The sequence below is a fragment of the Rattus rattus genome, chromosome 2 (assembly GCF_011064425.1).
Source record: "Rattus rattus isolate New Zealand chromosome 2, Rrattus_CSIRO_v1, whole genome shotgun sequence".
Taxonomy (NCBI): Eukaryota; Metazoa; Chordata; class Mammalia; order Rodentia; family Muridae; genus Rattus; species Rattus rattus.
Window position 1 is genome coordinate 59,208,125 of NC_046155.1, and position 15,530 is coordinate 59,223,654.

General features: G+C 51.1%; 1 protein-coding gene across 1 annotated transcript in view; it reads left to right on the forward strand.

Annotated features, from left to right (window-relative positions):
* Afap1l2 (actin filament associated protein 1 like 2) overlaps positions 1 to 15,530 on the forward strand; it is an 89,985-nt gene that overhangs the window by 49,453 nt on the left and 25,002 nt on the right. Inside the window, exons 2-4 of the mRNA XM_032892258.1 lie at positions 4,004 to 4,132; positions 9,386 to 9,460; positions 10,662 to 10,759. Of these exons, the coding sequence (XP_032748149.1) occupies positions 9,409 to 9,460; positions 10,662 to 10,759 (150 nt within the window). The 5' untranslated portion in view covers positions 4,004 to 4,132; positions 9,386 to 9,408. The remainder of the gene's footprint in view (positions 1 to 4,003; positions 4,133 to 9,385; positions 9,461 to 10,661; positions 10,760 to 15,530) is intronic.

Sequence of the window (15,530 nt, forward strand, 5' to 3'; positions counted from 1 at the left end):
GTATCTGTGATCTTCATTCTCACCTTAACGAGACTTGGAATTGCCATAAAAACAGTCCTCTGTGTGCCTATCTGGGTGTCTCCAGAGCAGTTTAACTGGGTGAGGAAGACCCATGTTGAATGGCACCATCCAGTGGGCTGGGGCCCCAGGTGGAAGGAAAAGAGGTGAGTGGAATACCACACTCACCTTTCTCTGCTTCCTTCCGTGGATGCCATGTGACCAGAGGCCTGAAGTTTCTGCCGCCCTTGTCTTTCCTGCCATGACTATCCCCTCAAAGCAAACCCTTCCCTCCCTTAGTAGTGACATTTCCCCACAGTGACATGAAACATAACTTATATAATGCCCAAATACACAAAGCCTGACTCTTGACCACAAGGGGCTTATGTCTGTCCTGACATGACTCAGGACAACTGGCTTGGACAGAAAGGAACCAGGGGAGCATGGGAAATGGAGCTGGAAAGAGAGCTGAGTGTAGCTGGTCACCTGTGGCTTCTTGGAGGGGACTCGAGCACATTGTGATGTGGATCCAGAAAAGAAGGGGAATGATGCATGCTGGTCCCCAGAGTCTCACACGGACCTTTAGGCTTGTTTCCTCAAGCTATGTCTCTCTTAATGCTTATGCTCCCTGTAAATGTTCTAGAAAAACAAAAAAGATGTCAGTGCTGTTCTCAGAGAAAGTAGGCACTGCTGTGTCCAGCCCATGAGCCTGCCAGGTCAGGAAACAGCCTCCAGCCCTCTGTCAGTAGGGAGCATGTCCGCTGTTCCTAGGGCGCATTTACGCTGTCTGTAGGGCGCGTGTCCGCCGACTGTAGGGCTCATGTTCGCTGTTCATATTTATACTGCGCATGTCCGCTGTAGAACGCATGCCCGCTGACTGTAGGGCGCATGTCTGCTGTCACTGCCTTTTAGGCTTCTTGGCTCCTTCCCTGGTAGATTCTATATCTAAGAGAATGATCTCTGAGTACCGTTGGCTCCACCTGTCACAGGCCTCCTCCAGCCTTCCTGGTCTGCTCCCTCTGAATCGCTGCTTGTTGACTATGGGGCAGCAGGACACGGAAGCTGTGGCTCAGATAACCCATCACAGCTCGATGGAAATGCTGCCAGCCAACAGACTGCAGACAGCAAGGCCTTTGAAGCTGGACTCGCTGTCACTACTCTTCTGGGGTTGCAACTGAGTCGGGTAAAAATCCAGCCTCAGAGCTCCATTCCCACGGCTGCACTTGCAAAGTAGCTGTGAGAACTGGAGGCTGTGAGGGTACGCCTGACAGCGTGGTGCCGGGCCATCCCGGTTAGGCCAACCACTCATCATTCCCATCTGTACTTGGGCAGTTGTCGCACTGGTCTCTCCACCCGTCTGTCCCTCCTCCCTGTCTTCTGAGTTTCTCATCTCCACTTTCTGGAAGAGCACTCTTGGGTGGCTCTGCTTGCCGCCTTTAGTTCTGGCCTCGGGGTTTGGGCTTCCTTTGAAGCCAGTTCCCCACCCAGCCCCACGCTCTGTGTGCCTGTGATACAAAGTTACTCACGCAGTAAGCTCTGTGCTTGCTTCAATGACTTTGTAACTTCTCCCTGCTAATCCTAGACCTTGCTCCCCTAGTCCCTGCTAATCCCCGACCTCGGGTTCCTGGATATGGGGGCAATCCTACATTAATCTGGTTGTTCAATAGGTGTCCCTGTCAGTCCTGAGCACCCGTCTGAATCACTTTTGTCTCCCCAGGGCCAGGCACACACGTTGTACACCCTTTGGCTTAGTTTGCATTTGCTCCTGCGAGACATAAACAAAGACTGTTTTCCAGAAACCAGGCGGCTTTTGGGAAAGGCTGGGGGTTGAGGAAGTGAGGATGTGTTTCCAGTGTCACCCGCTTTCCTCTCTGTGGGACTGAGGTGGCAGCAGAGGCCTGGCCTCTTCGGGAGGTCCAGAAGTTCAGGGAAAACACAGCCTAGACCCCAGTTCCCTGGCAAAGACCTTTCAGTTTCCTTGTCCGGCGGAGCCGGGTGCAAGGCCGGGAGGTCCCTTCATTCCTCTTCATCCTTGGTTTGTGCTGGCTTCTCCTCTGAGCTCATCATCGTCTCACAGATGGAAGGTTGTGAATAGCTGTTCAGAATGCAAAAGGCTCCCATCCCCCACCCCACCCCTATCCCCCGTGAAGGCCTCTCATTTCAGGCATCTGTTTGATTCTGTCTTTTCAAGCTCTCTGGGACCAGCACGCACCAACCCTGATTAAGTTCTAACTCCATAGCAGGCCAGGTTTGCCTGTGGACTGCCAGTGTCCCCAGGTTATGAGGTTGGGCTAAAGGCATTCCTCGTCCACTCTATGCCATGAGAGAGCTGTCGTTTTTGCCATCCCCTCTTCTGTTTAACTCCATCTTGACATTTCCAGGGCTGTCCCACCTTTACCCATCCACCTAGGTCCTATGACACTGTCACTGTGAATGGGAATATTATTGTGACTTCCAGCCTTAGGAAGCTGGGGACAGGAGAAAGGCAGAGGCTCCAGCAGAGAGGCCCCACTGACACTGAGGATAAAGCCACACCTAGCAACAAGGCTGCTGGATAGATGCTGGGTCCTTCCTCTACTGAGGCCTCCCATCCCATCCCTGTGGTGACGGCTCTCCTCGCTGTCTACTCCTCTTGCGTAGACATTTGACTGCCTGGAAGCCCCTGTCATCTCTGCCCTGCCTTCTGCTGGCATGCCCAATGTGCACTCTTGTCTGTCTGTCTGTCTGTCTGTCTGTCTGTCTGTCTCTCTCTCATTACTTGTAATCTATCGGTACAGCTATGGGTCTGATCAGCAATGCCAAAAAGACGGGGCAGTTGTGGCTGTTAAGAGGCTCAGCTTTCCGGCAACCTGACTCTTACCCCAACCATTCTCTGGCTCCCAGAGGGCATTGTTAACGTGTGGCCCAACCCAGATAAAGCCCAAACAAAGCAGTAAGACCCCACCCAACCCCCTCAAGCTCACAAAAACACCACTGAGTTCATTTGGAGTTGGTTTTCTACCACTGAGTATGTGGCCTCTAAGCGTGGCTAATACACCCAGTGAGACTCCATTGCAGAAAACTACCTTTCCCTCTGCAGGCAGTTGTCAGTTGGAGGTAGAGTCTTGGTTAGGGATGTGGGCTTGTGCTTGCTTTTCCCTCTTTGCACTGGGACTCTGTCTGGCTTGGACCCGGGCAGGCCCAGGAATGCTGCCCTCGCGCTGTGAGTGCCTGTGTGTATCAGTCTTGTGTCAGGAAGACCCTTTTTCCTGGCGTCATCCATCTGGATCTTACAATCTTTCTGCCTCCTCTTGAACATAGCTGAGCCCTGGTGGGGAGAGGTTTGAAGAAGGCACCCCATTTAGGACCGAGTGTTCCAAAGTCTCTTACTCTCTGCCCACCGTCCAGTTGTGGGGCTCTGTGTGACCTCTCATCTACTGCAGGCAGAAGCTTCTCTGACAGTGGCTGACTGAGGCTCTGATCTATGGGAATAGCAGAATGTCATTTGGAGTCATTTTATTACTGTGTTCCTTTAGCAGAACAAGAGTATTTGGTGTGATGGAAGGATTTTTTTGTTTTTTAAGTATCTGTCTAAATGACTGAAAAAGATGAAGTTGTAAGACCAGTGTCCCTTGGAGAGAGAGAGTGATAAGCATTGCCCAGGCCGCAGCTCAGCAGGCAGCGAAGGCCTTTGGAGGGTATTTTCTTCCCCTCGTTAACTCTGTGATGACATATATTGAAAATGGAGGTGATACCCTCAGAATATTGGGCCAGCCAGGCCACCATCACTCCTCTAGCCAATGGTAGGCCTGTGACTCCCTTTGAGGTTGTCTGTCTTTAATTCAAGGGTGTGTATTTCTCCCACCAAGACTCTGAAGCCAAGCAAAACCTTCCCAAGCCAGTGTTTCTCCCAGGCCTCACAGGAGCCCCTTCCTCCTGGGACCACAGGTCCTCAGTGGGATGTTGCTGGATCTGCAGGAAAGCAGTCACTGATCTCTCTCTCTCTCTCTCCTGTGTTCCTCTCTAGCCCTGGAGCAGCTGCTGACAGAGCTGGACGACTTCCTCAAGGTTCTAGACCAGGAGAACCTGAGCAGTGCGGCCGTGGTGAAGAAGAGCGGCTTGTCGGAGCTCCTGCGACTTTACACCAAGAGCAGCAGTAAGTGTGGGCCGGGGCCTCGGGTGGTCCAGCGAGAGCTTCCCTCTCATGGCACCGTGACACCAGGGCTTGCATGACACACTTCTGGAGCCCAGCCACATGACAGCAAGGAACCGGCAAGGCTGGCTCTTCCCGAAGAGCTTCCCTCTGACGTGTTCTCACGCAGCCACCTCTGTGTCCGTCTGTGTCCTCCATTTTAGACCACGGGTCACCCTGGTAACCTCAGTTTTAAGCTCCATGTCCAAATAAAAAAATGTGAGACCCTGGAGACTAGCGTTTGGTATACAAAGCGGGGGGGGGGCACAGTTAGGTCCTAACAGTGGTACCTGGTGAGCTGGCGTGGCAAGAAACCCTCTAAACACTTCACGTATCAGCTGGCAAGCGGGATTTTAAGTGGAGTATGATCAAAGCCCTCTCCCTGTTGGTTGAAAGAGGAGAGACAGGCTCTGTTATGGGTGTCGAGGGCTTCCTTGTGTACTGGCCAAGGAGACCGTACCTGTATGAATTCTATGACCTTGAAGACAACCTTATGCAGGTCCCACACAGGGAACTCAGCCCACAGAGTTTAAATAACTTGACTAGAATTATGTAGCTGAGGGGAGAAGAAGATATATATGCCTTTAAGATTGTTGATTATAGAATCATGGGCTCATAATTTTGTGGTAGAATTAACATACAATAAGGCACACAGACCATAAGTATGAAATCCAGTGACTTGATAATTATAAACAGCAGGGTGATCCCTATCGAAAGCAAGATACTCCTGTCATCCAGAAAATTCTGTCTTATGGGCCGGGAAGGTGGTTCAATCAGGATGGTTTTTGCAGCACAAGCTTCTGGAGGCCTGAGACTGATCCCTGGCACCCACAAAGCCAGACACGGCAGCACGCACCTGTATTTCCATGAGGAGGTGGAGACGGTCAGATTTCCACTGGGTGCCCGTCAAGAAAATTAGGTGGCGAAGCAACTGAAAACTATATCCAGTCTTAACCTCTGGCCCCCCTCCCCATGTGTATCTGCCCAGGTGAGCTGATACTCACACACAAACACGGGCACACATGTGCACATGCACATGTAAATCAAAGAAGACTCACACAAACACATGAACATCTGCAGCAAGAGGCCGAGAGCAATTAAGGACCGAGATTTCTAGTTGACCTCTGACCCCCACATGCATACGCCTATACACAGTGCTTTTTCTTAAATGCAGTCCTGTCCTCTTTTCTGCAATGTCCTTCCCATCCCCACTCCAAGGCAGGCATTTCACTAGTTTCTCTCGCCTAACACTGCTCTGGAATTGTGTGTAAATGCCATCACTCTGTGTATACTGTGACTTCCCTCGGAGACTCACGAAAGTCGTGGGTGTGTCTGTCTGTACCTTGTTCCTTTCATTGCTGGAGTATTTACTTGTCCCTGTCTGCTTGGGATGTTCTCGTGTTTCCGCTGCAAGGCTTGGCGTCTCCGTGAATACTCCTGTATAATTCTTTTGGACAGATGGTTTCCTCTCTAGCAAATTCAGAATTGCTTTTATAAGACAGCCCCCGTGAACTCCCGACAGCTGAATGTAGTTGATGTTTACGTCAGGTGTTTGCTGTGTAGGGACATCAGAGGGCGCGAGATCCATCTGCCACTTGGCAGGAGCGGCCACCATCCCTGCCAGGGAAGGGAAGTGTTTACCTGCTCCAACTGTCGCAGTTCAGACAGCTCCCTGAATCTAGCCCGAATCTCACAGGCTACTTTTGGGGTCTCCCTTCCCTTCTTTGCCTCCAGTAGAATGTTTTCCCTGCAGAGCAGAGATGTGGTAAGGTGAAATGTGTCTAGGTGCCTGCAGGCCTTCCCTTTTGGAGGAACCGTGCTGGCTAGCCACTCCTTAACATCAAGTGCTTGCCTCTCCCCTCTCCTGGTCACTCTCCCATGGTTCCCAGGCTCCTCCTTGGTAGCTGTGTCTGCCAGACTGCACATCAAAGAAGCGCTGGTGGGAAACAGAGGGGATGTACACTACAAAGAGGGAAGGCTAGAAAGGAATGAGTCACCTTACAGAGAACTCATTGATGGAACCCTTCAAACAGCAGAATCCCAGACCTTTAAAGATGTAACATTGTAACGTCTTATAAAGACAGCCCCTGTGAGGAAGCCTGCTGTCACCTGTCTGACCTGTGGCTCTTGGTGCCTGTGTACTGCAGGTGCCTTTCATTTGGGATCCCTTCGGGCTTAGCATGCTGCACAGTTCCCTTAACCTTTGCTCTCTCTGATGTTTCCTACTCACTCGTCCTCTGCTACGGGTCAGTGGTGGGGAGCTATTGGGATTTGGGTCTTGGGGATCTGGGGTACCTCCAGAGATTCCCCCCAAGACCTCTGATGGATGTGTTCATCCCTATTGAAGCTGCTGACCATCTCTTGAAATTCTCAGGGGTGATACCATGTACATACATACATGCATGCATGCATGCATACATACATGCATGCATACATACATACATGCATACATACGAGAACTCGCGGTCCTCCCTGTACTGCTTAGACTACAAAGAACTAACACAGACAGTACTGTGTCTTGGACAGTGTGAATGTGCACGGTGACTCAGACTGTCATTTAATCCTCATCTCAGTATTTGTGAGGGAGTTGGTGGTGTGGCGTTTACCAATGAAGGAACCAGGGCTTGGCACGTCACTCGACCAGAGGCCCCAAGTTGTGAGTGGCAGAGCCCAAGTAGGCAGATCTAACCATTGTAACCCCTCCCCCATCCAGTTCTTTCACCCTGGATTAAACTTGCCATCCTAGTTCGAATCCTAAGACATCCCCACCCGTTATAACATGTCTTCTCCTTGACCTCCCTGCCTCACCTTGAATCCCTGCGGACTCAGCTCACTCTCCAGCCTCCCTTGAAGGGGAGGTGGCTACTCCGCTCCCTCGAAGATAGACTGTGGTCCCCACATGTTGGGTGCAGCATGAGAGGCTGTGTATGCACACATGTGTGGATTGCTTGTGTTTGCATGTGTGTGTGCACATGTGTGTGCACCTATTGAGTGCTTTCATAATTTTCAAATGGAATCATCTACCTGGGTTTTCTGGGCTTTTAGTTTTGGCCGGAAGGCCTCTGTGTTTGTGGCTGACAGCAGGACGTGGTCTGACTGCTCTTCTAACAGAGACTTGGCAGCCTACTATGCCACACCTTCACCAGCAAGAAACACGCCTCCTGTTCCCCCAGTTTAAGACTCTGGGGCATTCCAGCCATTGCCCCTCTGACAGGAGACACTGCGTGTGCTCTGTCAACTGTAGGCAAGATGTTCAGCCTTTCTTCCTACCCGGCCCCAGGTCTGTGAGAAGTGCCAGTCTCTGCAGATGACAGGTCTCCTTGTCCCCTGTCAGAAGGCTTTCCAGTTGTAGTGAATAATACAACCAATATTGCAATGCAATGCAATTGCAACCCCACAATCAAACAACAAATAAAATCAAAGACCAAAGGCAGCATTACCATGAACTCCAAGTAAATTCCCACTTATACACTGGGACTTACCTGTAAGACAGTGGATGTGCTAGAGGGACGGATGGGGTGTTGTAAAATCGTCCTCCAGAGTCAAGTTCAGCATGACTGTCTACAGTCTCTGGCAAGCCATTCACTTCTGCACAGTGCTGGGGGAGCGTCTGAACGTGAGATGGAGTGGCTTGCTTTGTCATTTCCGTACCTCCAGCCTCTGTGTTGCTTGCCTCCAATCGTTGTTAGCCATAGGCTAACTCACTTTTTCACATTTCCTAAATTGGAGTTTTGCTAGGGCAAGGCAAGCAGGCTTCCACCTTGACTGTTTCCATCTGAGCAGATAGGACGACTGAGACACAGAGGTCAGGTGCTCTTTCCAGAAGTCGCTGCTCATAGCGGAGCTTGGCAGGACCGTCTCCCCGGCTGGGCCCTGAGTTGATCGACCCCTGTAGCATTATTTGAGATACCTGGGAATGGGGCAGTGATGCTTACTGGTTCTGGCGTAGCCAGACACTGAGATAGCTCTGCAGAGGCTCACGACTGAGGGCCCATCCAGCTTCCTCTGGACTCTCTGGGTTCTCAGACTTCTTTTCAGGCCAGAGTCAGCAGTTTATGGCCATGGAAGGGGCTGGCTTTGAAAACTGGATCCTTTGGCAAAGGTTTGCATTGAATCTGTTGGCTCAGGAACACTGTGTAACCACAGGAATTTACTGGCTATGTGCTGCTAGGAAATGCGAATTAAGGGCCACAGAGGGGCCATCAAGGGACTTCGAGAGAGGAGAAGCCATGGAGCGTTTCCTAGGTTACCACCAAAGATGGGTATATGGAGGCTAAGAACCAGGCATGTAGCAGGAGGCTGTCTCCTCTGCCAGCCCCAACCAGAACAGTGACTCGACCTGTACACCAGTCGTTTAAAGGAGGGCATGGTTACATCACTACAAGTTTCATTCTTCGGGACAGAGCAAAGGCCTGGTGCTCCCCACTTCCTATGCCCAGCCTTCTTGTCCCAATGATTTGTTCACTCAGCCGCCCCTCCTCCCCCATTCACGGCTGACCTCCCATCTCCACCCTGGGTTTTGGGAGGCTTTCACCAGCTTTGGTGTGGTTTGCATTAATCTAGGCACTTCTGATTTTAACCCACTGTGACAATTCTCACCAGGATGAGAAAGGCCGATAGGAAGTAGTTCACAGTGCCAAGGCGATCCAGAGACATCTCTAGTTCGAGGAATGTGCTGTAGCTCTTTGAGGGGTAGATGCCCTTCCGTTCACCCATTCTGGTCCTGAAGCTGTCCTTCTGCAGCCTACCCTCCTCCATGCCCCACCCCAGGGTAGAAAAACCAGCAGCCAGCATCCTGCCATTTACACACTGGACATCCGCCACTTGTCCCTGGGATTAACTCTCTTATTCAGCTCGAAATCTCAAGTGTTCCCTTTTCATAATGAGTTAATTTTATTTCATACATATAGGTGTTCTGCCTGTAAGTGTGTATGTATGTCACATGCACGCCCAATGCCCGCAGACGCCAGAGGAGGGCAGCAGATCCCCGGGAACTGCAGTTCCTAGCAGTCGAGGGCTGTGTGTGGGTGCTGAGGATGGAACCCGGGTCCTCTGCATGAACTACAAGTGCTCTGGGTCACTGAGCCATCTCGACAAGCCCTGCCAGGTGCCCCTTCCCTGGCCCTGAGCGTGTGAAAGTGCCTTAGGTGGATACTGTCTCTTTCTGGAGGCACAACGTCACACGAAGCCACACCTTTCCCGTCTTTCCTTCTGCAGGTTCTGATGAGGAATATATTTACATGAACAAAGTGGCAGTCAACAAGGAACAGAACCCAGCATCTCCAGACAAAGGTATGGGGCTCTGAGAGCTGCTGGGCTGCCTGGCTCCAGTCCAAACCTCACCCGTCTTCCTCACCCCTCCCTGCCAATTCTCAGACAGGCCCAGGGGTTATTTTTGGAACCCACGTTTTGGTTAATGGTATTTTGGGTTTATATATTTTTGGACGTTTCAATGGGGCCACCACCTTCTTGCCTATTGGTTGAGGAATCTGTCCCTAAAATTTCTTGGCTTTTCCCAGCATCATTGCAGGAAGAGGAAGTCATAATTCAGACGTTCCAGGGGAGCTGATCCCACGCTTCCAGCCCTGCCTCTTTGGGTGAAAGTCTGCTTGGGAGGAGGGAGAAAAAAAATGTGGTGTCAGCAACTGTACCGTTGAAAGATGAGGCTCACAGGGTACTCTCAGGCAGCGTGGATTCTTTCCTAGGAGGACTTGGGGCTTTGTCCTTGGCACCCTCTGCCTAAAATTCATTCTATTAAAACCTCTGTGTGTATCTGGCCCAGAATGTTAAGAACATTCAGCATCAGGGAGCCCCAAGAAAGTTTTCTCTAATCCCCAAACAGAAAGACTTAGAGAGAGATGGGAAGAGATTTTCCCCAAAGCCTCAGCCATGTCCTGAGAAAGGGTTGCCTTCGAGACACCAGCAATCTCCTGTGCTCTCTTGCTGGTAGAGCTGGAGAGACTTGGAAGTTGGTGGCCTATCTTCTTTGGTGTGGTGTCCACGCTTCTTCCCCACCCTCCCCCTTCCCCTCCCCCAAGTCAGGAGCTGAGACTCCCATGTGGTGCCAGGGGCCACTCTGCCCAGGGTCTCTTGCCTTCTGGGTAAACGGTGGGCGGAAAGAACCACAATCACCGGGTCGGTGCCTTCTGTGGCTCAATATAGTGACCGTCGAGCAGCTGCCCTGCTCACTGAAGCTCTGTGGCTGGGCCGTTTTTTTTTAAAAATGGGGGAGGTAGGGGAGGGCAGCAGAGCCTTCCAGAAACCCCATGTTGGTTACTTCTGAGGAATCCGCACAGGGCTGCCCACTGCTATGTCCTATTCCTGGAGGGAAAAAAAAACAACCTTGGCTTCAGGAATGGCCTGCCTGGGTAATTAACACCTGCTCAAATAGAGCATACAGGAGAGGGACCGGACAGAGAGCAGCAAGCAGACATTCCTCGGTAATGAGAACCTGCCTCTCCTCACCCAAGCCTTCTCCGCTTGCTGCCCACAGTTCCCGAGGAGCAGCAGGGTCCACTGACCAATGGGGAGCCCAGCCAGCACACCTCAGCCCCTCAGAAGAGCCTTCCAGACCTCCCTCCACCCAAGATGGTGAGTGTCAGGCCAGGATACTTGATCATTTCTATCTGCCTGTCCGCCTAGCCTCTGACCCATTTCTAGCACAGTCCATGTGCTGGACACAGGAAGAAGAAGTCATAACACAGGAAACCGGACCAGGACACTCCAGGTGCTAAGAGTAATAGGCCTGGGAGTCTTTCTCAAGTGCTTTTGTCAAGGGTCACCTTGACACCTAACACTGCAGGGCCATAAACAGTTCTGACCAGCAGTTCACGAGTCTGTGACCTTCCAAACAGGTGTGGTGGCTCATGCCTCTGGTCCCAGCACTCAAGAGGCTGAGGCAGGGGAATCATCAATGAGTTTAAGGTTGGCCTGAGCTACATTGTAAGTTTCAGGTCAGCATGGCCAAACAGTGAGACCTTACTTCAAATACACAGAGTAAAGAAAGGAATTTGTACCCTATCGCACCTCACACTTGAAGCCCACTAGATGGTCACAGAAAGCTTAGAAATAGACTTCCTGTTTCTAGCATGGTCCCCAGGCTACACCTCCCACCCAACAGCAGGATGAGAGGCCTCCTCAGATTGGCTCTTTCCTCACTGCCCTTCTGCCCCTGGGGTTGGTTCTGCCTCAGAGTCTTTGTAATTTCTGAGCCACTGGCTTGCCCTCTTCTCTCAGAAGCTCTTAGAGTATCCTGACCTGGACAACGGGGCCACTGTACTCCTGCTCTGTATCTCTTGAGCTGTCGTCCCTTGTCACTACTAACAGAGCTGTCTCATTGCCTATCCCCTCCGTAGGAAATAAGCCCCAAAGGACAAGAATAGAACCTTTTACCGACCGCCTCATGCCTAGTAGTATACCAAGTAAGCCATACAGCGCTCACTTTGCAGACCAGGCTGGCCTCAAACTCAGAGATCCATCTGCCACCTGAGTGCTGGGATCCAAGGCTTGGCTACCACTCCCGGTTTGTTCCTCGGTGTTTAGGTGACAGTGATGGTTGGCGTTTGTCTGACCAACTGGTCACGTTCAATGGGCCACATTTGCAAATCACTGTCTGCACCACACCGGGCAACTTTTGGTGAGATGAGTCACAGTGTTTACACTTCAGGGTACATTAGGTTTCTGTTGCTGTGGTTAACACTGGCATGGAGAGCCACTCGGGGAGGAGAGAGTTTATTTCAGCTCATAGTCCCAGATCCGTCACAGTAGCTTCAAGCAAGAACCTAGAGGCAGGGACTTACGCGGAGGCCATGGAGAGGAGTTGCTTACTGACTTTCTCCCCCTGGTTTGTTCAGTATTGCTCTCCTACATCATCTAGGGCCACATGCCCAAGGGTGGCACCTCCCACAGTGGCCCAGGCCCTCCCACATCAAGCACTAATCAAGAAAATTCCCCTACACATGTGACCACAGCCACATCTTATGAAAACATTTTCTCAATCGTGTTTTTTTTTTTTTTTTTTTTCTTCAGATAACTCTTTCTTGTGTCAGGTTGACAAAAAAAAAAAAAAAAAAAAAACAATAAAAAATAAATAAATCCAGCCAGAACAATGTGGGAAAAGCCCATTGTTGTCTTAGTCTATAAGTGACAGTGTCAAGACTTGATCCCAAATTCTTTTCCCCAAAAGTAGGCTTCCTAGAAAGACCCAACATCACACCTACGAGGTTATATGAGGCTCAAGAAGGGTCTTAACTCCAGAATGGCTCCAAGGTTTCTAGGGACAGTGGGAGTATACACCACCACTATGTGGGTCATAGATGTAGTTCTTGAGTACCTGGGTCAGTGTCCCATGTTTGGAGTCCCCTTAGCTGACAGGTGAAGTGATTATTGGTGGACTGATCCTTCTTCTCTGGGTGTCCATGCAGTTCTCCTGATGGCCTCTTCCCGAACTTCTACCCAACTCCATACAAATCTGATCTTCTACCGCCCATCAAGGGACAGGTGACCTTGTCACCATCTCAGAACGTTGAGAGGCCTGGCCCAAGTGGACATCCAGGAGGCAGAGAGGCCGGATGTAAGGACAGGCTTCTTGCTGGCTCTATAGCAGAGTGGGGAACCGTGCTCCTCCAAGCTCCTCCTCCCTTTGCTCTCACCCCAGTACTTTGGAGGTCTGGGAGAGACCCTTTCCTGGAGCTCTCCTATCCTGCTGTCCCCAGCAGCAGCAGGTGGTTCTGGGTAGAGGGGAGCAACTGTGGTTCTCCGATAAGTTCTCCCAGGCACCACACCCCATGATTTTGCTGGTGCAAAATGCCACCTGCCAGGGCAGATACTCCTGAGTCAACTTGAGGACGGACGGTATATTCCAACAGACAGAGAGCTTCCCTGGCACCAAGTCTTAACTATTCTAGAAATCTGCATTTCGTAAGTACAGTGTAGAGAGCCCAGAGTCCAGGCTTTGGTCATAGTTCTAAAGAATCCAGTCCAATGGACCTGGAAGCCTCGGGGACTCACGGCATTCCCCAGTGTGAAGACTTGAAGGGTCTCTGTATGAGCTGAAATGAGGAGAGGATGAGGTAGATCTGGTTCTCTCCTGCTCCTCCTTACTGCTCTGTCTGCGAGGGGTCGGCTCAGACCAAGTCTGAGGGAAAGTTGGTGCTTGAGATGGAGAAATGGTCCGCCCAGGAGTAGTTCAGTCTCAGGAGTCTCTCCGAGGCGTGGTAATTGTCCTGTGGACAGACTCCAGGCCCGGGGACCGTTCCAGCAGCACCAGCTGACATTACAGTGCAGGGCCCTCCCTCACCAGATGGACTTTCTTTGCTAGAAGGGTATGGCATGTCTAAGGCCTTCCAAAATTTTTCTAGGCGCCCACTACTGCCCTCCAGTGATTCCAGATGTGGCGAGAGGAAGGGTGGTCTCTATTCCCAGGCCCTCTCCTTCCTGCCCACACGGCAATGCCCATGCTTGGGCCCCTCAGGCCTTCCTTCTCACTTTGCCCAAAGCAGTGAACGTCTTAGTCCAATGTTCCCAGAGGAGCAGGGTCAGGTGGATCAGGAGGAGGAAACTCCTGAGGAGGAGTCATTGCTGCCTACACGTCCCAGGAAGACCACACGGCAGTTCCATCCAACCTTCCTCGGCCAGAGAATTCCCTCCTCCCTCTCCACATGATCAGGGCACTATGGGCAAACCTTTATCCAAATGCCGGGCCTATAATGGCTGTGTCTGGACCAGGATGGTGGTCCCTGTCCTGCGTTTGGGATGACTGTCAGCAGTGTCCATCCTCACTGTAGTCCCCACAGTCGGAACAGGTCCATCCAGCCGTGGATGGCAGCCAGGGGTCTGGAGCAAACTTGTGGGTGTGGACAGTGACTCACAGCCTAAGTCTTTCCAGACTGCAGGCTGCACAGCCAGGTGCTGTGGTCACTGCAAGAGAAACAGATGTTCGCTGGCCACCGTACCATCTTGGCAAGGACCACTCCCACCCCACGAGCCTCTCGAGGCCCGACCGTGACATTAGCACTGATCTCAGTGGAGTTTCCTAGTGGGGAAGCAGCTGACATCCACGGTCAGTGCGGCCCCAGAATTTTCCACAGTGTGTTGTTCCCCAGGGAAGGTTGCATGACTGCCTCGGGTCATCTAGGTCCGTGGATCTTAGGTCTCATTGTAGGAACTGGTCCGCAAGAGCCCTCAGCCCGCGGGTCCACCCACCAGCCACCTACTTTGTTCCTTACCATTTGCTTACACCAGCTTCGCTTCCTTAGCATGCATGCCCAGTGGACTGTTTCTATACACTGCAACCCTAGGAGTGAGTAGTTGAGATGAGACCCAAGGGGCCACAGATTCTTAAATATTTGCTAGTTGGCCCTTTGGGGAACAATCAGAAATGTGGTGCATGGTAAATCCTCTTCCTCTGATAGCTGGTTATTTCAGCACTGAAATCAAATCTCCTGCATCTTTGATTAATGACTGGTGTCTTAGTTAGGGTTACTGTTGCTGTGAAGAAACACTATGGCCAGAAAGCCAGCTGAAGAGGAAAGGATTTATTTGGCTTATACTTTCATATTACTGTCCACCCCTGAAAGAAGCAAGGACAGGAACTTAAACAGGGCAGGAACCTGAAGGCAGGAGCTGAAGCAGAGGCCGTGGAGGGGTGCTGCTTATGGGTCTGCTCATCATGGCTTGTTCCATCTACTTTCTTCTAGAACCCAGAACCAACAGCCCAGGGAAAGCACCAGCACCATGGGCTGGGGCCACCCCATCGATCACTAATTAAGAAAATGCCTTACAGCTGGGATCTTATGGAGGTCTCTTCTCAGCTGAGATTCCCTCCTCTCAGACAACTTTAGTTTGTGTCAAGCTGATGCAAAACCATTCAGTACAATCAGTCTTCACATGTTGACGCTGGTGCTTAACACAGTGGTCCTTCTGATGCTGGTGCTTAACACAGTGGTCCTTCTAATGCTGGTGCTTAACACAGTGATCCTTCTGATCCTTCCAATGCTGGTGCTTAACACAGTAATCCTTCTGATGCTGGTGCTTAACACAGTGATCCTTCTGATGCTGGTGCTTAACACAGTGATCCTTCTGATGCTGGTGCTTAACACAGTGATCCTTCCAATGGCATTTAACAGAGTGGTCCTTCCAATGTTGGTGCTTAACAGAGTGATCCTTCTTCCTTAGCCCTGAGACATTAGCATCTCTGTCCTTTGAAGTCTGATGATAAGTCACTGTGTCTGGGATTATAGGACATATGCGTGGGACTTTGACAGTTTTGTATTTTACTTTTTAGGCTGGTAAAAATGAACATTACTGAGCACTTCATGTTACCCAGCACGGTTTAATCCTCCATGTTTCCAAGTGACGGACA